Here is a 23796-nt window from a genome sequence, read left to right on the forward strand (position 1 = left end):
ATCAATCGATCCAGGTATATATATCCAGAGAGTTCACTCTGTCCTTCTTACTGAAACATCACCTTCTCAGGAGGCTTTCTCTGACTGCCCATCCCCATCCCTGTTTCGTTTTCCTCCATACTCCTTCCTGTTCACTTCTGCCCTGACCAGAATGTAAGGTCTGTGAGGCGAGGGGTTCCTTTGGCCTGGTTTGTTGACTGCTGAATCTCCAGCATCTGAAACAGTGCCTGGAACAGAGCAGGCATTAAATATTTGTTTGAAAGAGTAAGTGGATCTGTCTTAAAATAATTTGGGACACTGATTCTTAGAGAACAGGAACCCTGCTAACATTAGGTATCAAGTTGAAAACAAGGTAATCACCAAACTGGGCTCTTGCCCAGGTTCTGCCACCAGGTGACTTGGGAAAAGTTGCTGAGACCTTCTGGGCCTCAGTTTCCTCATGTGCTGAATTTCCAGCTCCACTAGTTTACAAACTCTCAGTAAACAAATCTGGGGCATGAGGCCTGAGTATCTCTTATGTTCAAGAAAATAATCTAAATAGTCAAAGATGGAAGAGATAAGGCTGTGCTCTCTACGAGCAAAAGACCAAAAAACAATCCACATTTTTGCAACCCATTTAAAAATCACCATCCTCATTATCTGAGATGATACTATGGCTTCTCACGGTAGATTCCGCCTTCTGATCTACCTCTGCCTGGGGCCCAGGGCAGCCCACCTGCCTGGCTTCCTGCTGTGTCCTGCCCATTGGAGGCACCTACAGGGGAGTGAAGGCGGGAGGAAAGGAGTCAGAGTATTTGTTCTCCAACTTCCACCCTGGGAGGCTGTCATGGGACACAGCCCTTGCTGGATGGCCCTCCCTGTCTGTCTCCAGAAGCTGGTAATTGCCTCCTCTTGGTTTCCTTGCAACCACCCAAATTTGCAAACAGTCTCTTCTCTAAACTCACTTTATTTACCTAATTGCATGTGCTTCTGTTTCCTGCTGGGAGCCTGGTGACACTTGAGATCATTAGAAAGTCATCTTTTCTCCCTTGGTTGCTTCTCATTTGCACGCATTTGTTTCATATTTGGTTGTGTAATCAGACAAGACCCATCAGACTCAGCCAGCATGTGCTGCGTCCCCTCATAGGCCTGTCACTGGGTCCAGCTGATTTCATATACAGCCTTCTCTGTGCCAAACCACGACTGGGGCCCTGGTCTCTCACCAGAGCACCTAAGTGATTCAGGGATTTAGATGCTAAGATCCCAATGGAAAACTATGTAAAAGCAAGAAGTGCTCCAAAGGAAAGAACAGAAAAGATTAACTGTGAAGTGATGCGTATAAAGGAAAGAGAACAAAAGCGAGTGATAGGGAAATAGAAGGAAACAAAAGGAAAGACAGTTAAGAACATTTGGGTATTACTCACTTCAACATATTCAAGTTTAAAACTCCACTGAGACGTTGCAGAATGAATAGTATTTGGTCGTTCACCACTGGGGCCGCAAGACTCCAGCAGACTGACTGAAGAGATGCTACAGTTGACACTAGAGCACCCCGAGTGCCTTTTATTTTGGAAATTATGTTTTCTTATCATTTGTTTTAATCTTTTTTCCCTATCTAGCCAGAGGGGGTAAAACATCGGTGCACACATTATAAGGAAATGTATGGTGATGTAAGATGTACAGAGGCCTCAGAAGAGCAATTAATAGGTAGCAGGTATTTAAACAGCAAAGTGAATCATTCCCTTTAGAACCAATAAAGCTGCACAAATGAGTGTTACTCGGATTTATGCACGCATCGCGGCATTAGCAGATCAATATAGTGATTACCGGGGAGGGCACCTGAAAGTACAGTCACACCTGAAGTTATCTTTATGCACAAGCTGCGCATTTAAAATGCAGAATTTGTCTAAGCCAGGAGTGAAACAGATGCTTTCTTCTTCCTCCTGCTCGCTGTTTTGTCTTACATTCAAAAGATTTACAAATCCACGAAATGCACCAATGTATAGCCCTATCCTAAGCTCCTGAAGCAAATGCCAAGCAAAGCCTGTTTCTCAGCACTGTCTGTCTGCCTGTCTGTCTCTCTCTCAGCACAGACCTGTCTGAATATAGTTAAGCCACAGGCTCTCCAGGTCTCTTATTTACTTCAGAACATTCATGTGAGCATTTAAAGTGCAAGGATTTCTATCAAGGGGACAATTTCCTCAGGCTGCACAATGAATTGATTCCTGCCAATTTGGACCAAATTGCTATCAAAGAGAGGAGTCCCCAAACTTCCTGGAGAATCTCCTAAAATGTGGGGAGAAAACCCCAGCAACAGACTGCAGAGGTCAGCAAACTATGTCCCATGGGCCAAATCTGGACCCACCTGTTTTTATACCGTGGAAATAAATTTCGAGGCCCACAATGAAGCCACTTCTGCCAGGGGACCACATCAGTAAACCAAAACTCAGATGACTTTCATGCTCCCCAAAATGTGCTGCTTGACCAAAAATACAATCTCCAGGCACACCTTGTTTTCCTGGGCTTCACTTTTCTGCCCTGCTCAGACACTGCGTTGTTTTTCACAAAGTGAAGGTCTGTGGAAACTGCATCGAGCAAGTGTATTGGCACCACTTTGCCCACTTCGAATCGCTGTGTCACATTTTGGTAAATCTTGCAATATTTCAAGCTCTTTTCATTATTATTATACTTGTTATGGTGATCAGTGATCTCTGATGTTACTACTGTTAATCGTTTGGGGGCGCCTTGAACTGCGCCCATGTAAGACAGCGAACTGAACTGATAAATTTCATCCGTGTTCTGACTGCTCCACTGACCAGCTGTTTCCCCATCTCTCTCCCCTCTCCTGGGTCCTCCCTATTCACTAGGACACAACAGTATTGAAAGTAGGACAATTAATAATCTAACAACGGCCTCTAAGTGTTCAAGTGAAAGAAAAGTCACAGGTCTTTCCCTTTAAGTCAAAAGCTAGAAATGATTAAGTTTAGTGAAGAAGACATGGTGAAAGCCGAGAGAGGCCAAAAATTAGGCCTCTTGCACCAAACAGTTCACCAAGTTGTGAATCAGAGGAAAGGATGGAAACTAAAAATGCTGCTCCCGTGAACACATGAATGATTAAGCAAAACAGCCTTATTACTGATATGGAGAAAGTTTTAGTGGTCTGGAGAGAAGATCAAACTGGCCGTAACTTTCCCTTAAACCAAAGCCTAATCCAGGACAAGACAGGAAGTGAGGAAGCTGCAGAAGAAAACTTTGAAGCCAGCAGAGTTTGGTTCATGAGGTTTAAGGAAAAAGAAGCTTTCTCTACAAGGTGTGAGGGGAAGCAGCAAGTGCTGATGTAGAAGCTGCAGCGAGGTTTCCAGAAGATCTAGCTGAGCTAATTACTGAAGGTGACTACGCTACACAACAGATTTCCAATGTAGATGAAACAGCCTTCTATTGGAAGAAGATGTCCTCTAGGAATTTCATAGCTAGAGAGGAGAAGTCAATGCGTGGCCTCAAAGCTTTACAGGACAGGCTGACTCCCTTGTTAGGGGTAATGCAGCTGGTGACTTGAAGTTGAGGCCAATGTTCATTTACCATTCCAGAAATCCTAGGGCCTTTAACAATTATGGTAAAGCTACTCTGCCTGTGCTCTAGAAATGAAACAACAAAGCTTGGATGACAGCACATCTGTTGACAACATGATTTACTGAATATTTTAAGCCCACTGTTGAGACCTACTGCTCAGGAAAAGACTCCTTTCAAAATATTACTGCTCATTGACAATTCACCTGCTCACCCAAGAGCTCTGATGGAGCTGGACAATGAGATTCATGTTGTTTTCATGCTGCTAACACAACAGCCATCTGTAGTCCATGGATCAAGGAGTAATTTTGACTTTCAAGGCTTACTATTTAAGAAACACATGTCGTAAGGCTATAGCTGCCATCGAGCGTGATTCCTCTGATGGATCTGGGCAAGGTCAATTGAAAACCTTCTGGAAAGAATTCTCCAATTGAGATGCCATTCATGATTCATGGGACAAGGTAAAAATATCAATATTCACAGGAGTTAGAAAGAAGCTGATTCCAGTCCTTATGGATGACTTTCAGGGGTTCAAAACTTCAGTGAAAGGAATCATTGCAGATGCGGTGGAAATAGCAAGAAGCTAGAGGTTAGAAGTGGAGCCTGAAGATGTGGCTGAATTGCCACAACCTCATAATGAAACTTGAACAGGTGAGGAGTTGCTTCTTATAGATGAACAAAGAAAGTGGTTTCTTGAGATGGAATCTGCTCCTGGTGAAGACGCTGTCAAAATTGTTGGAATGACAACAAAGAATTTAAAATATTACATAAACTTAGCCAATAAAGTAGAGCAGGACTTGACAGGATTGGCTCCAGTTTTGAAAGAAGTTCTGCTGTGGGTACAATGCCATCAAACAGCAATGCATGCTGCAGAGAAATCGTTTGTGAAAGGAAACCTCAATCGAAGCGGCAAACTTCCTTGCTCTCTTAAAGAAACTGCCACAGCCATTTCAGCCTTCAGCAACCAGCATCCCGATCAGTCAGCAACCACCAACACTGAGACAAGACCCTTCACCAGCAAAAAGAGTACGGCTCACCGAAGACTTGGATAATGGTTAGGAGTTTGTAGCAATGAGAAATTTTTAAATTAAGGTAAGTAAATTGGTTTTTAGGAGATAATGCCCTTGCATACTTAATAGGCTACAGTATAGTGCAGACAAAACTTTTATAAGCACTGCGAAAGCAAAAAGCTCTTGTAACTTGCTTTACTGTGATACTCGCTTTATTGTGGTGCTCTGGAACTGAGCCAGCAACATCTTCAAGGTCTTTCTGTATCCAGTCAGCCAATCCCTAAACGTCAAGCCAACCTTGAACTCTGTACTTATTTCCTTCTCCCCCATTCATTTTTCACTTTCCTCTTCTTTGTTCTTCATGCTTTACCCTATAAAAGCTTCCCACCTCCCGCCCCATTTTGCAGTCCTCTAGACCTCTGAGAATGGAGACTGCCTACATCATGAAATGTTAAGTTTGTATCACCTAAACTGTCATATTTAATCGTTTTTAACAGTACACAAGTTACAAACGGTTTTTACATTCTTAAATGGCTGATAAAAATGTTTAAAAAGGAATAATTCCTTGTGATACATAGAAACAATATGAAATTCAAATTTCTGCGTCCATGGATTATTGGAACACAGTCACACACATTAGTTATTGTCAACGGCTGCTTTCAGGCTACAACAGCAAAGGTGACCCAAAAGTCGCAAAATATTTACTACCTTGCCCTCTCCAGAAAAATTTGCTGACCCTGTCTAAATAAATTTTTAACTTTTAGAAAGTTAAAATCAAACAAATAAAAACTAGAGGTATAGTTCTAAAACTTTCTGGAATTTTTTTGCTTTTTTCCCTCTTTGTCTGAATTCAGAATATGCTTGAGTGATGAGAGATGAAATTTTGCTGTTAGCATAGTTCATTGTGGCTTGCAGTTTTAATTCTCTGATGTCTTCTAAGTCTGCAGTCTTTTAAAACTAACCAACCAACCAACCAACCAATTAAAACCCATTCTAATGATTCTATTTAACCTAATCAAACAGTAACCCTGGTCACTTCTGATCTTCCACTTCTGTCTGGAAACTTTTTGCTCCTGACCCTTGGTTTCTGAAATCTGACATTCTAATGGCTTTGAGTCCCAAGAGCACAGCTCAGGGCACTGAGTCATAAAGAAAAAGCAACTGAGCGGCTGGTGGTCACCCAGGTCAGTTACTCCATCCTTCGGGATTTATGCGTGGAGGAAACTGGTGTAGACATCTCTTTCAGTGGGGAGGGTATAGCTCAGTGGTAGAGTGTGTGCTCAGCATGCACGAGGTCCTAGGTTCAATCCCCAGTAACTCCATTAGAAAAGTAAATAAACTTAATTACCCCCCCAAACAAACAAACAACAACAAAATTTTTTAAAACCTCCTTCATCTTGAAAAGTGGGCAGATGTCATAATCTGTTTCACAGGGATTTCCTCAAAATAATCTTGAAAAGTAGAAAATACTACGTCTCAGACATTATTGTACCCATTTTAGAGATGAGGACACTGAGACCCAGAGAGATTGTGACTTTCTCAAGAAGGTCTTACAGCAATGTAATAAGAGGACAGTTCTCCTGGCCCTTGGACCCAGATATGGCTGCCAGATTTGCTCTGGCCAAAGGTACAGTGTTGGGGAGCAGTGAGGAGCTTTCAAGGGTTGTGAGGACTTTATATTTATAGGCATTTGCCAAAAGAGGTAGCAGGTTGTACGGGAGTTGCTAGAAGGATTTTGGAAGAAGCTACTTCCAGTTCCTTCCTGAATGCTTCTGCCCTCTCCCCCAGGGATGCCACTGCCTCCAGCTCCCACCTGCTTCCCCTCTGCTCACTGCTGTAGCCAATTCAGGGCACTGCTACCAAATAGGAGACTTTATTAGTGACTGGGGGTAAACGAAATCTATTTTGCGACTACATATATGAGAACATGTACCTAGGAGCCCTAGCATGCTGAGCTGGTCTCTGGGGAGACAGTCAGGCAATTAAAAACAAGGGCCCAAATCTCAAAGCAAAACTGAGCAAAAGCCAGATTCACAAATAGACACTTGGGTGACCAAGGGCATAAACAGACACGCACCCAGCAACAGCTGAACAAAGCAACGTCCGAGTAAGCAGGACGGTAGAGACAAGAAAAGTGAGATGGGGTGGCAGGGGAGGCGAGGAACATATGGAATCAGGTTTGCTGAAGAAATTTGATTGATTGGGACCAGAGTGGGTTGTCTCAGCTCAGAGGAAGTTTCTGAAACTGTTGAAGAAAACGGATTGCGGGGAGTAGGGCATGACAAACACCAAACCCAAACGAAGTGTCTCTCACTCCTCTATACCCAATCTCTGAGGACCCGAGACCAGAAGCAGACTTACGAGGACCAGGGAGAAAATGTACTCTAATTTAGCATAGAAATGTTAAAGCTTATTCTAATGATCAAGAAAGAACACAGGAGTAAAATGAGGGTTTGATTTGAAAGAGATGGGAAATGTCTCTCACTTCCTCACCTCCTTTAACAGCAAATGGTATTCTTCTGATCACTGAAATCTCTCTCAAAGGCCTCCTTTCCATCCTTATTGCCTTGAACTTAAACTCTCTGGGTTTGCTTTCTCCCTCCTTCCCTTCCTTCCTTCCTTCCTCCCTTGAAACTCTACTTTTTTCTTATTTGTGTCTCATTGCAATTCTGGGAGTTCAACTCTGCCTATGAATCTTGCCTGTAGAAAACCCACTCTCTGCCTGGTGGGTTTCCAGACTAGCTTTCTCACTGCATCTTCTCTTTGAATTTCCCAGACAGTGGCAGCAGCGAGCTACCCAGGCTCCATAGTCATCACAGGCCCTTAGCTTGTGAAGTCACATTCAGTCACTTGATCAGTACTTATTGAAAGCCTGCTTTGTACAGGGTGTTGGGAACGCAGCCCTGAATGAATCATTCCGACTCCACTATGGAGCTTATCCTGGAGGGGGAGACAGATAACTAATAGCTTCAAGCAGTAAGAGGGCTCTAGAGAAGCAGGGAATGGGGCCGAGGAAACAGTGTGTGGAGTTTAGGGGAGCCTGTCTGGGGGACTGACATCTGAGCTATGGTCTAAAAGAAGAAGTGGGGAGGTGATCAAGGGGTCATGAAAAGATCTGGTGAGAAAGAGAGTTCCAAGCAGAGGAAACAGAAGGTGCAAAAGCCCCCAGGGCAGAAAGGAGCAAAATGACTTTCGCTGGGAACAAAAGGACACCTTCTACTGGGGACCGCCCTGAGGATACCAATTTCACTGCAGTGAAAAACTTATTGGTTCTTTCTCTGCCTATATCAGGAGAACAGAACATGAGAAATTAAATGGTTTTGGGTGGTAGGACCAAGCTCGGTTCCCAGGGAAGGTTATATAAGCCTAGAGTTGGTCACACATATGAGTGATTTTTCATTTCATTTCATTTGTCTTTGGGGGGAAAAAAGAAAACACATGACTTTCTGACTTCGGCCACTTCTATTATTTATAGTTCATGTCCTTTATTACTTGTTCCATCTTTCTTCAAACTAAGCTTGGGTCCCAGAGAAGTGACCACCAGACAGGGCAAATACACGTCTTATTACAAAGCCACACGTGTACCTGTGTCCATGACACTCCACAGAGCCCCCTGCTCTGATTGGCTAATTTATAAGATCAATCACAGGGGGAAAAGCATGCCATAGAATAACAGGCAAATTATAATGTTTTTGGTATTTCTTTCTTGAAGGAAAGAAGTACAGTAGGACAGGATAAAGAGTGAGGAGTCATGATCTTTGTCTTCTTTATACTTCCTTAGAGAACAGAACAGGCATTAATATTTATGGAAAGTCCCTGCTGAGAAAATGGAAGTAAATACCTGGTAATGTCTTTATTATTTAAGGTCTGAAATGACCTGTTTCTCATTAGGGAACATGGACACTAAAACATCTTAATTTTCCCTTCCCGTTCTAGTTGTAATGTTGTGGGACTGAGGTCAGATGTGGACATTGAGCCCTCACCCCTCCTCACACAGGCTCAGCAGCAGATAAGGTCTCTGGGCCCTGGCTTTCAGTAACTACCTCACAAGAGCACCTGAGGTCAACCAGTTGTCCCAACTGAACAACTAAGCTGCTAACAGAGTCTTGTATTAATAGGTCTGTGCGAAGTCAATGCTTTGTGATGGGTTTTTTTTTTTTTTTTAATGAAAGGAGGTAGATACAGGCCTGAAACAGGCAACAGAGGAGCCCAGTGACTGGTGGTGTCCAGGGTGGGCTCTAAGGGTTCCCACTGGGCCCTCTGCGCATGGGTTGTCAACCTGAATGTCTATTATGAGGTTCGCTGTTCAGGAAGCAAAGTGGGCATGAATCAAGGAACCCACGTAGAAAGGGCCTGGAAGCGGGGAGGAGTGGAAGCAACGAGAGAGGGGAAACCCAACATGTGGAAACACTAGCCTCACAAATTTCTTCAGGGCAGCATTCAAAATATTTAACAACTGGCCTGGCTTGGGTCTAACCCAGCACAAGGGCTGCTGGCTATAAACTCCCAGGGCTGTACCGATGTTTACCAGTAGAATTTAGTGTCTACCTTGTATGTTTATTTGCCTTTTCCCATGTACAATACAACCTCACAGGTTTGAAAAGAAAAATAAAAATTATTAGAGATTTGTCCTGTGCTGTCAGAACTTCCTGAGCCCATGGATTCTCCAAGGACGGCCCCCTGTACTTTAACTGCTGACCTTACCTTTCACATGCTACTTCACAATAGAAGAATAAGAACCTTCTTTAATTTGAATCCCACTCAGGGAAGTGGTTTAGCGGTCAGCCAAACCTGAGTTCAGATCCTGCCTTTACAACTATTACTCCTGGCAAAATATGTAACCTTTCAAAGACTCAATTTTTAAAATCAATAAAGTGGGAGACTATTCCTTCAGCCCAGGGTTTTTGCCAGGATTAATAATGGGGGTTTCCAGGTAAGCACTCAGGGCAGTGCCCACTCATGGGAGGTTTTCCCAATGGTAGCTCTGATATTTAGAATTTACTATAATTCTGATAAGGGCTATTTGATAAGTAGGAATTTTTACATATTGAAAAGCAGGTTTGGGAGGTAAAATAATCATCTAGACAAATAGCAGAATAAGAAATGTGAAATGTGCCAGAATACAGGGTTTTCTAAAACATTAGAAACGATCATGACAAAAAAAAAATTACAATTGAAGTACCAATGACAGCACATGCTTATATATTTAAGAAACCAGCCATCTAATAAATTTGGTTTCTGTTATCCTGATTTGAGTAACAGTATGGATGTAAAACAGTTAAATTGTATTTATTTCAGAACATTTCATAATTGAGAGTTTTCACTGAATTGGCCACATCCCCTGCACACAATTACTTCAAAATGGTAAAATTTTACTTCACATAAGAGACCTGTTGCAATGAAATGTTCTGTATCTGTTAAGAATTTTCACATACCTTATTCCACTTAATTCACAAAGCTGGCATCCACCAATGGGGAAATAATTATCAGAAACTCCAAGACCAGAGTAGTGTTTCACTTTAAAAAGAAAAAGTTCAAGAGATGCTTCTCCCGAGGCCCCCTCCCCTGACTCCAGTCTCCACACCCACATCCAGGACCAGCTGAGTAGTGATAGCTCCTCCTCCGACTTTCTTGCCTCTGTGGAGGAGACCCTAAAGGATATGAGGTAAGTGAGCACGGGCCAGCTCACAGGATGGGGGCAGAGGAGCTCGATGCTGGGGAAGGGTGGGTGGGAACATAACTCTGCCTGCAGAGTTTATAAAGCAAAAGGACAAACTGCATGTTTCCAAAAACAGTCAGACCCTGAGGACTGCCTCCCCTACTGCTGCCCTGATTTCTGACCACACAACACAAAGTTTAGCCAAAGAATACCGTACGGATCTCATCCAGCTAGAGGAGAAGGAGGCCCTCTTTCAATCTGAAACAAATTGTTACCATTTTTTCTAGAAAGGAGGAGCTCCATCCTTTGCCACCTAACTGGGGAGTTTTAGTTCCTAAATTCTAAATAAAAGCAGTGAAACAGTTGCCGAGGGACCATTGTCACTGTGTATGTACGGGTATGTGTGTGTGTGGTGTGACCATGCCGTATCCCCGTATCTCCCAGCAATTCCATCTAAGGGACGGAGGCCTACCATTCAAAGTCAGCTGCGGGTGTTGTGTGAGGAGAGGGGAGGAGTTTACTCAGATCAACTAACCAATAAAAACAGGGCTCCGTGCTGGCCAAGGGAAGGCCTCTGACAGTGCTAATCAGGCTTCTTTTCTGAGCTCCTTTCCCAGGCAAAGAGGACCCAGGGACGGCAGGAGGGCTCTTCAGACACAAGAACCTGGCGGAATTTATCGGTAAAACTGAAAAGATTACAGTCTTCAAACAAAAAATGTGCCAATGGCTCCGTTCTGAGATCTCCGCACTACAGAGGGTCCTGGGTTTATGTGAATGTACTCCCTACTTCCATAAGACAAAGATTTCTAAGGCAGATTGGCAAGGTGGTCTAAGAAATCTAAATGTGGTTCTTGAATCATGTGGGAGCTTCTGAAACCTGAGACCATAATCAGAATCCGACTCTTCACAGAATCCCCGGGTGATCTGATGTACTGGTCCAAGTTCCCGCCAGCCCCCAGAGAGGGCGCTGTGACGCACGGGAACCTAAGCCATCCGCCAGACCCCCAGCTACATATCAGCACGCTAGCAGCTTGGATTCTCCCTGACCATCCTTCAGAGAGGCTGATTTTACTTGAGCGTCCTTGATTTGTCGGTGAAGACTGACTCCCGAAGAGTTTTTTTTCCTTCTATGATTCTGAGATGAATCCTTTTTTTTTTCCATTAAATGAAAAGAGGGTGGCGCGAAGGCACACCATATCCTTATGTGGTCTGTTTTGCACTCATGAAAGAAAACTGACCTCAAACTCCCTCAGGATAATGCAAAAATAAATCTTCTGCTGACCTCCTGTACACAGAAACAGCCTGTCCCTGTTGAGCGCCTCTAACATCCAAAGGGCTGGGAAAACCACAGCAGGAAAGGCTGCCCTTCTGCGGGGCGCTAAGAAACCTCGGTCAAGTGGGTCCTCAGGACACAACCCCAGCGTCGCGGCTACTTCTGTCCTTCAGAAGGGCCGTGGTACTCACGGGTGGTTCGGATGGTGTCGCTGGGCTGGCTGCGGGGGCTGGGGCCGTGGGGATTCACGGCCCTAACAGCAAACTGGTAGTTGGTATCCGGATCAAGGCCCTTGATAACCATGGAGTCCATCTGGATCTGCTCTTGGATTAAGGTCCAACTCTTGTCGAAATCTGGCCTTTATTGATTAAAAACAAAAACAGAACAAGAAGCAGTAGTTCCGGAACAGCAGAGCAAAGGAAAGCTTGCGGGCTGTGTAAAGTAACAGCGTTTGAACTCTGGGAGCAATACTTAGAAAAATGAGTGAACATCTTCTATCTAAAAGTCACTCTGATTTTAAATCATAGGTCATCATTTTTAAGTCCTTGCTAATAAAAACAAGCAGATCATTTTTAGGGCCATGGCTTCAAGATCACCCACTTTCATGGTGAAAAGATCCCCAAATAGGAGTTTATTTGCAAGGACTCTGCCTTCCAGATGTTTCGTAAACACGCCTTCCCCTGACAGTCCCCATTCCCACAGGTCAGGAGAGCACAGATTCCATCTAGTCACAATCTGTTCACAAAACAAACAAATATAAATTTTATAGGGTGGCTAATTGCATGAACTGCCATGGGAAAACCCAGGAAGATTCTGTTCATGGCCGTTCTCACTCAACAAAATTGTGCAACTGTGCCGACTTGCCAAATGTTCGCACGTTTTCCCGAGAACTCTATGGAGACTCCAGACCTTCACTTAGAGCCTCCTTCTGGGGTGGGGAGGGGCAACATTCCTAGGGTAAGGGAATGAATGCTGGAGCTGGACTAAGCCGTCCAAATTCCGCCTCTACTCCTTACTAGCTGCTCTTTCAATTCTTTAGGTCTCTAGTTTCTCATCTGTAAAATGGGGGTGATAAAAATACCTACCTAAGAGGGCTGTCCTAGAGGAGAAATGAGCGCTGTATCCCCAGCACCGTGCCTGGCATCACACTGTAAACATTCAATGTGGCTTTCCCACCCACAGGGCTGGTAGCAACCCTCGGCCACCTGCTTACTCTACACCTGTGTGTTCAATGCAATAGAGCTACTCACTGCTTGAAACGCGGCTCGTCTGAACTGGGATGTGCTGTAAGTATAAAATGTACAGTGGATTCTTTTTAGAGCTTATATTATCTCAGGAATATTTATATTGATTACATGTTGAAATGATAATATTTTGGATTCAGTGGGTTAAATATACCGATTATTAAAATTAATTTTACTTGTTTCTTATCACCTTTTAAAGGGCCCTGTTAAAAAACTTAAAATCTCATATAGGCTTACATTTTCCATTGGACAGTGTTGCTCTATACGGACTTCCTGATTGGAGGGTGAACAGAGAGCTTTCTGGGTAACAAGAATGCAAGATGAAATTTGGGAATGTTTGTGCATGGCTAGGGGACAGGGTAAATGGCCTACCTGGAGTAGAGATTTTGTGTTAATAGCTAGTCGTAGCCATTATTCATCAAGTTCATGCAAAGTATTGAGCACTGTTCTAGTACTTTAACTCATTTTCTTCTCACAATTACCCTATGCAATAGATACTATAATATCTCCCCTTCCTTTAAAGAGGGAACTAAGGCACAGAATGGGTAAGTAACTTGCCTGAGGTCACACAGCTGATAAATGGTGAGGCCAACTTGGTTTGATGAAGAAAGGATAGATTAAGAAGATCCTTGATGCCGAATAAAAAACTGGGCTGATAGTGGTTGGGGTTCTAGATTCCATCCCTTAGTTTGCTCCCCAACCACTTCTCAGTTCCTTTATTCTTAAATATGCTCACAGATATTTAGAGGAAGGCAGGAAGCAAAAAAAGACTGATGTTTGTCCTTTATGAACAACTTACTAAGCAAGGAAATGAGATTAATTTTGCCAAAAGGAGACGCCTGGACAGTACACAGATACCTCTAATATGTTCTTGCCTAGTTTTTCATTAACAAGAATTGTTGAAAACTAGACGGAATCCTTAATTAAAGCCCAGTAAAAGATGCTTCCGTGGGCTCACCATGGTGCCAAGGAGTTTATGGGGCCCGTATCTCATGAGAATTCACATGTTTGGAGAAGCAGAGGTCACAGGGCAAGTCCACTGGAGGAAGCAAGGCTCATTTCTCTCTCTTGGTATCCTTTCCCTAAAGATGGACTTCTCCATGTAAACTAACTTTGTCATCAAAGAGAAAACTGCAATGAGTGGAAGGAAACACATTTATAAACTCAAATTAGAACAAAATAACTTCACAGAGGAAAACCACAGGGGATTCCTAACAGTAAAGTCAGAAAAGATGTGATCTTTAGATAAAGGTCTCCAGTTATCCTTTCCTAAGCTTCCCCTGTGGCATTTATAGAGGAAAGGACTGGTAACTGCTCTCAGAATGTGCCATTGTCTACCCAGGGCTACCTGCAAACATCTGCAACAATCTTCATGCAAAAATTACAGCTCCCCACCCACTTCCACACACACACACACAAAAGAAATTATTTGTATTCATTCATTTCATGCAAGAAAGCAAGCTATATTTTCAGTAAATAAGAGACTGACATCATGAACATTTAATTCCATACTATAGAATGAGAGAGGAAAGCTCATGTAGATTGCCAGTTCAAAACCTCTAACATTTTGCCTCTGATTTTGTCAGGGCTTTTGCATTTAAATGCATTTAAATTTTTAGAGTCTCTTGAGGTACAAAAGTGCAAAGGTGAAGTTGAGAGAAAGATACTCAGGCAAAAGCACTATCTTGGATCAACCTCAAACAATAGCTTTATCTTTTTCCACTAAAGGAAATCATTTTATCCTAACTACAAAGTTGCCAGTCAAATCACCATAGCAACACCAGCCTGCCAATTTCCCCAACAAGGAAAAGGCTAGAGGGGAGGAAGTGACTACAAAAACGCTGCTGTCTAGGGAAGGATGGACAGCTTACTAGCAGGGCGGGTACTTAAGCACTTTTCCAAAATCTGGGATAGACTTGGGCTGGACATCCTGTATTTCAGGAAATCAGGAGGACACCTCTGGAAGGAGGGTGGGCAGGGGAGTTCAAGTGGAGCAGATGCAATTCGGCCAGCAGTGACCATTCAAAACCAACTAGCTGATTCAAGTAAGCAAGACTCGCCCATTGGTTCATTTTGGTGGGAAGAAGCATTACTACCATTGCAATGTTAACCTCCAGCCTGGTTATCAGGAATCTTAGAAAGCATTTAGTCCAAGTATCTAAGGGCTCTTAGAGATTACACACCAGATTTCATGTGTGAACATCATTTCATTTTCCTAGGTAAAGTGTCCTTCACTTCTTATCAGATTCTCAAAGATAATCATGATCCCAAAACTTTTAGAGTCCCTGTCTAGTCCAGCCTCGCATTTTACCCATGTGGACACTGAAGGAAAAATAATTTATCCAAAGTCATAAAACCACTGGGTGGTATATTTTTCTATTTTATTCCTTTTCTTGTGGCATTTTGACCACATTGCCTATTGCCAACTTCAACCTCAGTGGACAGTCATTTTTCTTGGTAACTTCAAACCCAGTAGGTGGCTGCCTTGGGCCACTCAATTGGCAAGTGATTAATGATTATCAACCATGCATCCATCACAGAAGCTATATTCTGGGAGGCCCCAAGGAACTATAAGCACAGTTTCATTCTCAGGGAGTTTGTAATTTAATTGGCAGATAATACATCTAAGGATCTGTAGGAAGCCAGTGCAAAGTAGCACATTTCAAGAGCTATATTTGAATGGGTCAAAGTGAACTGGAATTCTAAGGAAAGAACTTAAATTAGATTTCAAATATATTTGGATTTTGATAACTGAAAAGGAATACAGCATCTTTGGGTGGAGAAGAGATGAGTACAGCGTTAGCTCTATATATCATGGGAATAAATTAAGCGCCACTGCATGCAAAATATAGTGTGGGATATCCAAAGAGAGTAAATAATATGGGTCCTTAATAGGGATGATCAATTAATCTACATAAAAGATGAGTATCACATATAAAAACATTAGCCGTAAGTAAGGAGGTAAATGAACACCCAGCACCTCTCCGCATATCACACATACTCAAAGCTTTCCTTACCAACCTCTACTTCACCAATTTGTCAGTTAACCAGTGGTCCTTCTTTGTCCCCACTAATTCAGCTGTTGACTTATCAAAGTTAGCTGTGTTTATTCCCAAATTTCTTTATGACTTTAGTGTTTGCTATTGTAATTATGATATTTAATGCAATATTATGTAAACAGTGAATAGGAGTAAAAAATAAAAGTGACAGCTATGTTGAATGGTTTTGAATGACTTCTTAAAGCTGAACCACTAAAACTTAATTGCCTCTGAACTAAATGAAAGCAAGACAACTGTAAAGGAGTGAGAAGGAGTGGATACAATTCTAGAGGGATGTTGCAGCCAGAAAACTTTGCAGGTGACTTCACATTTATAAATAAGAAAAAAATTGTAAGCAGAAATTGTAAGTGATACCTTACAGGTGTGGTTAAAATGCCCCCACTACCCAAAGCAATCTACATATTCAATGAAATCCCTATCAAAATTCCAACGGCATTTTTCACAGAAATAAAAAAAATACTAGCAAACCGAATTTGACAGCACTTTAAAATGATCTTACATGATCAAGTGGAATTTATCCCTGGGATGAAAGAATGATTCAACATATGCAAATCAATAAATCTGATCCATCACATTAGCAGAATGAGGGATGAAAAACAGATGACCATCTCAATAAATGCAGAAAAAAACATTTGATAAAATTCTGCATCCCTTCATGAAAAAAACTCTCAACAAATCAGGAGTAGAAGGAATTTACCTCAACATAATAAAGGCCATATATGACAAGCCCACAGCTAACAACTTACTCAAAGTGCAAAGCTGAACATTCTTCTTCTAAGACCAAGAACAAGGGCGCTCAAAGGCACCCACTCTCACCATTTCTATGAAACCTGGTACTGGAAGTCCAAACCAGGGCAATTGAGCAAGAGAAAGAAATAAAAGCCATCCAAATTGGAAAGGAAGAAGTTAAATTGTCTCTGTTTGCAGATGACATGGTATCATATATAGGAAACCTTAAATACTCCACTCAAAACTTTTAGAACTAATGAACAAATTCAGCAAAGTTCCAAGATACAAAAACAAACAAACAAACAAAACCAAATCAGTTCTGTTTCTATACACTAATAAACTGAAAAAGAAATTAGGGAAATAATCCCATTTACAATAATATCAAAAACAAAATATTCAGGAGTTAATTTAACCAAGTGAATGTACACCAAAAAATATAAGACACTGATGAAAGAAACTGAAGAATATATAAATAAATGGAAAGATATTCTATGCTCACAATTCAATAGCAAAAACAAACAAACAGTCCCGTTAAAAAATGAGCAAAGAACTTGAATAGACATGTTTCTAAAGAAGACATACAGGACCCATCTTCACTTGAGGCAGAGTTCCAAGGGCTGGTACTGATTGGCTTGGGATGGAGAGGATATAATGAGCCTAGGCTAGTGTCTTTAGATAAGTGATAGTCTGTGTCAAATAAAGATGGTGAAGACGACTTCTGGGTTTTCAGTATCAGACTAGGAGGCCCAGTGGTTCCTTACAGGGAAGCCAAAGGCAGCACATTATAAGGAAAACCCTTTGATGGCAGTAAGGAATAGTCAACAATGAAGCCAACTACTCGAAAGGGCTGAGCTCTGCATCACTGGCTGTGCTGAAGCAGAGGCTGGGTGGCCATCCATCAGAAATGTAATCAGCTAGGTTACCGGTAGGAGGCTGAATTTCATTCAGTGTCTCTGACCACAATGCACAGTAAGAAATATGTTTTTGCTTAACAACCCAATATGCCTATTCATATATGTGAGTACAAAGCCAAAATAAAAGTTTCAGGAAAAAATATTTATCTTTACTAAGTTGTTCACTTTTCTATTTTCTCTTCTTTCTCTTTTTTTTCCTTCTTTTTTAACAAATGCTGATAAGAACCCACTGAATTGATTTCATCACTGGTTGAAGTGTTGTGACCCATAATTTGAAAAACACTGGACTAGAAGTTTTTCTTCTATAATACCTTAGATGGCACTTTCAACTCTAAAACTCCAAGAATAAAGAATACTTCTTTTTTCCAGCCATGCAGAGGAATCTATGACTTACAGTTAAACGTTCAGAAAGTGGCAATGAACCTTGTTAAACTCCAAGGATGCTCTGATACGTCACTCTCGACAGCACAGTTTTCAACCTTTTTTCAATGATCCACAAGACATCCATCAAACACTGTGACCCAGTACACACCAGACAGACTCACACACATGCACACACACACACAATGGAAACACAAATTTCACAAAATAATTCTTATTTCCATTATGTGTGCTACCCTCTGATATTTTCCTTTCTCTTTCATTTTGCTTCTGCAAAACGTTGATCAGGACCCCCTCGGCTGGATTTCACTACCTCCTAATGAACCACCACCCATGGGTTGAGAACTCCTTCTCTAGAAAGTTTGAGCTGAAGTGGGGATTGCAGTTCAAGCATGCTGCTGGCATTAACTAGGAAACTCGCCTAGCAATGGTTAAATCCTGCTGGGAGAATAGTTTTGAGAGTGGAATTTCTTGAAGCAGAAAACAGTCCTCTAGAGGATACAGGAGAACATCCAGAATGGCCTTGACAGTGGAGGCCACTCTAGGGGCAAGAGACGGCCAGCCTAATTACAGTGCAACCGGAGATATACGTGGCCTCCTTCCCTCGATATCAGACCTAGCATTCCGTGGTTTAATGTTTTCTGGAGGCCCTTCGATTATTTGGAGATTTCTTCCTTCAATATCTTCCTTTATGTTATTTCTTGTAAGCATCATTTCAGAAACAAAATTGGTAAGAATCTTCTCGGGATCTTCCCATCCCTGAAATCTGACTATTACACTAAATATATCACCTTCTAATGTAATTTTATATTTATCTTCCTTACTAGCTCATTAACATGCCGATTGTCTTAATCATCTCTGTGCTCCTTGGAATATCTGTGTGATCTTTCAAAAAGCAAATTCCATCAGTCCCTCTCCTGCTTGACACTCCCCTAGCTCCCTATTCCCTTCAGGACAAACATGAGCTCCTTTCTAATGCCTTTTCTGCTCCAACTCTTGCTTATCTACCCAGTCTTATCTCTCATCACACTGAGCTTGGGGCTTCTAAGCAATTCTGAGAACATTTTCTTTTTGTCTCCATGTCACTGCTTCTTCTGGCCTGAGCCTTTCCATGTTGCTTCCTCTCTTCCCCGTGCCTGGCTATCACTGGTGTGTCCTCCTTAGCTCTTGTAGGAGGCCTTTCCAGATTCCTTCAAAACTGGGTCAGATGCCAAGGTTCCTCTAGGCCCCTGGTCCCCTCCCCTGCCTGCAACACTCAACACTCTGGACTCTGCTCGTCTGCCTTCCCCACTGGGCTGTCCAAGCAGGGACAATAGCTGATTCCCCTCCTAAATCCCTTGCACATGCTTTGTCTATAGAAGACACTCCATATGTACATGTTTGGATGCACATATGCACAAAGTAAGCATCCAATAAAGGGTGAACTAAACTGAATTGAAATAGCTTCAGAATTTGACGTTAGGAATAACACGATGCCCTAAACCAAGGGACAGCAAACTTCAGCTGGCTGCCAGTTTTTATAAATAAAGTTTTATTGGAAAACAATCACACTCGTTTGTTTATGTATTGTCTGTGGTTGCTTTCTTGCTACAAAATGGGAGACTACATAGCTGGCAAAGCACAAACTATTTACTACCTGACCCTGTAGAAAAAGTTTGCCAGTCTCTGGTCTAAGACAACAATCTTTAATGTTGTTTGTGCCACTTTGACAGTCTGATGGAACCTGTGAATCCCTTCTCAGAATAGTATTTTTAAATGCACAAAATAAAATGCATAGGATCACAAAGGAAACCAGTTCTATCGAAGACAATTACCAAGGCAATAAAAAATTATGATATATTAATTGATATACTTCTTCATGAACACATTAAACAATAATACCTAGCAATGGATTTGATAACTACAATAATTTCATAGTACTCATAAGCATTAACAGTATTTTGGGACATGTGCAACAATTGTAATGGAATAAGAATATATCTGTGATGCTAGTGGTGACAAAGTCACAGGAATTGCTAATACCCCTGTGGGCTGTTGAATTACATCCACATTTGAAGAAAACATTAAATTTCAGTTGGTAAAACTAAGAATGTCCTTTTTTGTCCAACCAAAGTTCAGGGACCCTTTGACTTTTATCCACGAACCCCTTGGAGATCTACAGACTGCCCTTGAAGCACCTCGCCCTAAGAGAAGAGACATGGCCCCATAGATTATCCGGGGTGAACACGACAGGAGTGAAAGAAAACCTCGTGTGAGGAGGAGCCTCCAACTCTCTCTCAGTTTTACACACTTGGTCTTATGCAGGGCTTGCTCTACACTAAAATGAATTGCAGAGGAAAGTCCAAAACCACTAAGTAGTCACAGTTTAAAAAAAAAAAAAGATGTATTATTTGACCTTCAGCTTTCAGCCTTCTTTCTTTCTTTATGAATTGGTTCAACCCAACCAAATGACAAACAGATGGCTAGAATGGGGTAATGATAAACTCAGCTGGCAATTTGTTCCTGGCAGGGCAACTGGAGAGAACACTTTCATTTACAGTTTACAAATGGCTCCCGACGCTGGTACACAAGAATTCAATTTATGTCAACTCCCATCAGTCTGACCAGGGATTATATCAGGAAAGCTCATAGTGAGAGGGAATGAAGTTTTAAGGGATCAATTTGTAGAACTGTAGGTCAAACTTCTGCAAAAACATTCAGAATCACCCTTCTGTGTGAGCCTCAGTGGAGGAACTGGATGGCTACCAGAATTTCTGGGACTAGGCACCTGTCTGGAAGGTGGTTCTGAGATTTTCAATTTGGAAACCAAAGATAAGAAGAAGGAATTTTTCATTCTTAAATGGCACAACTTCCTAAACACTTTCTTGAAAAGAAAGGGAAATTTTTTTGTTTGTTTTTTCCCATTATTCCCCCAATTAATTAACTGTGTAACAATTCTTTAAATATATCAAGTTTTATACTTTCGGGGGCAGGAAAACCAACACAGGGCTCCATTACTGTTAAATAGTGCAGCCATTTGCCCAGTTATTGCTGTAAATTCTAGTAAAACCCTACAAAAAAAGTTGGCATTTCACTTGCGCGTGATGAAGAGCTCCGAAACACACGTTATCATTCAATATGAAATAAAATCACAACGGGAACTTTCAAGTTAGTCTTATACTTTAGGCATTACTTGAAGCTTTACTACATACCAAGATCCCTTTTATGATGAGAAAACAAAAGCAATAAATAACTTTGGGTCCAGGGGAGGGCAAGGAGACATGTGTGCAGATCCATGTTGGGTTTTGTCTGGCTTTTATTTCTGCAGTTGGTAAGGAAGGATGTTGGTTACTGTTGTGGCCTCAGAGATTAGTGGTAAAGGATTCACTGAATCTCCTGTGGCTAGTATGGTAATACATTTCCATTTCCATGTGGCTCAGGGTAAGGAAAAGGACCAACATTAAAAAAAAAAAAGTCTTCCATAAGCTACTCTTCCAAGAACTGAACAGACATCTTTCATCTTCATAATCCTTCTGAGGTAGCCACTATTAGCATCCCTACTTTACAGCCAAAGGAAGTAAGGCTCAGAGAGATGAAGGATCTTGTGCAAGGTTGCAGCTAATTGTGGACCATTCTCTAGATTCAATCCCATGACTGCCTGTGTGCAAATGTTCACCAGCTCCTATCTGACATGTGGTATGTTACTCCATGCTAGGTGCCATATTCTACAAGGGGGAGGAAGTCAAGACACTACCCTATGTCCAGGCAAGGAAGACAGACCTTGAACAAGTAATTAACTATGAAGGTGCTGAGTGTTGTAAGTTAATGTTTCAGGTTTACCTAACCTAGTCTGAGGAGGGGGCAGGGGTTCATGGAAGGCTTCCTGGAGGAAGTGGTACTTAAGTCACCAGCTGCTACTGCCACTCAGAATGCAGACAAGCAGGCAGCCTGGCCTCTGCAGCACCCCCAACTAAGAGGACTCAGAATGTGATAGGACAAGATACTGGCCCTAGATAGATAGGTGCTTGTCAAAGGAATGATTTCTATGAACCCAGACATTTGCTCCCTCCCATACACAGAAAAGGGCTAAGTTCTTTAACTTGAGATGTCTGGTTTTCTTTAGTTAGCAATACTCTTTTAATGTTCGGACTACCTGGTCTTTGTTGTAAAACTCCTATACATCCTGGGTCCTCCCCTACCTTTTTGGAGCAGTCCCTCAGAGTAATCTGAGAGGCTGTAACCCCGGGCTTGAAGGGGTTCAAGTCCTCAGAAATGTCTGCTGAATTAAACATAACTCTCAACTTTTAGGTTGTGCATTTAACTATTCTGGCAGAGAATCGTAAGTATAAAGACCTCTAGCCAAGGAGGAACATGGCTATAAAGGAAAGCAGAAAAGACCTATCACAAAAGCCTTAATAGGAATATTTCACATCAACTGAGCACAGACTGTATGCCAGGAGTTTTTTGGTACATTTTGTGTGCATCAGCTCATTTAATCTCACAACAGTCCTATGAGGTAAGTAAACTGTTACCCCATTCTTCTGTCTGAGGCACACAGAAATGAAATAATCCAACTATGGTTTAAAAATGGTGGAGATGAGGGTTGGACCAGGGAGCTAGGTCCAGAGGCTGTGCAGTAACCCACTGCCTCACCTTTGTCGGAGTGACCAGATTTTAGAGGACAAACAGCCCAGCCTTATTTCCTACGTAGAGAAGCTTAGAAATGGAATCAAGCCACTTGTCCCCAGGATTAGAGGCCAGCTCAGAGCTGCGTCTTCAGACTCCACATTTGGAAAAACTTAATCCAGAGAGATGATACCAAGAATTGGACTGTACATCTCAAGTCTGAATGAAAAAATCTTCTTTAACCTTCATAGCTTGTGACCTTGACCATGAGTCAAGTCACGTCATCCTTTAAAACTCTTCAAGGAAAATCCATAATCCGTTCGGCTTGCACTCTGAATCCCAGACTTGACCTTCATTTCAGTAACAGCCTTTGTAGGGTCACTTCCTAGGAGGAAACTCATTAAATTCATTTATTATTTGTAGACTGAGGAAGTTTATGATGGGATGGAAAGACATGACTTTTAACAAAAATATCCGTTTGTAAAATAATTTTAAAAACCCCACCCAGGTGTGCATGACCTTGAGATTCTCAAGTCAAACCAAAACATAGACGTTGCAAATCAGCTTAAAAGCAGCCCCGCCTGAAGATGAATTTTGCGAGTCTTCTAATGGAAGATTTCTGCAAGGGACCTGGGAATTATGTAGGCAGAAACGTGTGAACGAGAAAAGAGAGGAAGCATTACTCATTTTCATTTATTAGTCTGTCTTGGGCTGAGATTTAGAGATCAACATTTCTGGACTTGTGTCCCTGAAACATATACAGAAATATTTTGAGCTTTCTATGCACCCAGAATTAGCCAGTGGTGGACATTTTATTGAAAAGAGCCACTGAAAGCTTTCATCTACCCTTTCCAAAAACCGACAATGCAAAGTTCTGAAGCAATTTTAACTAATCAGGTCACACCTGCAGGAGAACTATAGATGCATTAAATGAAAACTATTTTTCACCTTTAAACAACCTAACAGGCAGCATATGTGGAATATGGCACTCCAATTGGACCATCAGAGGTAAGGAATATTTTTTCAGGCCTTCGGTTTTCATTGCCACTATAGTATATATTTTTCACTTATGAGAAAAGGATTTACCCTGGGGAAATTCTTAGGCAGAAAGAGAAAAGTTTCTCAGATATTTTTAGCCAAAATATTTCAAAACATAGGTAGCTATATTTATGCTTGGTTCTTATTTTAATGAACACTAAGACTGCTGCCCACAAAGAAATTTTCAGTATCACTTTAGAAATAAAATATTTTTCTTCACTTCAAATGCATGGTTTTTCTGTTTTAAAAAAAAGCAGGAGGAAAAAGTTTTAAAAAACATTGCAAAATATGTTATAGCCTGCAGGCTTACTTAGAATTTGCCTCTTCAAATCTTTCTA

General features: G+C 41.7%; 1 protein-coding gene across 1 annotated transcript in view; it reads right to left on the reverse strand.

Moving 5' to 3' along the window:
- EGFLAM (EGF like, fibronectin type III and laminin G domains) overlaps nucleotides 1-23796 on the reverse strand; it is a 161598-nt gene that overhangs the window by 63036 nt on the left and 74766 nt on the right. The window contains exon 7 of the mRNA XM_006207672.4: nucleotides 11680-11846. Within this exon, the coding sequence (XP_006207734.2) occupies nucleotides 11680-11846 (167 nt within the window). The remainder of the gene's footprint in view (nucleotides 1-11679; nucleotides 11847-23796) is intronic.

This window comes from Vicugna pacos, chromosome 3 (assembly GCF_048564905.1).
Source record: "Vicugna pacos chromosome 3, VicPac4, whole genome shotgun sequence".
Classification (NCBI taxonomy): domain Eukaryota; kingdom Metazoa; phylum Chordata; class Mammalia; order Artiodactyla; family Camelidae; genus Vicugna; species Vicugna pacos.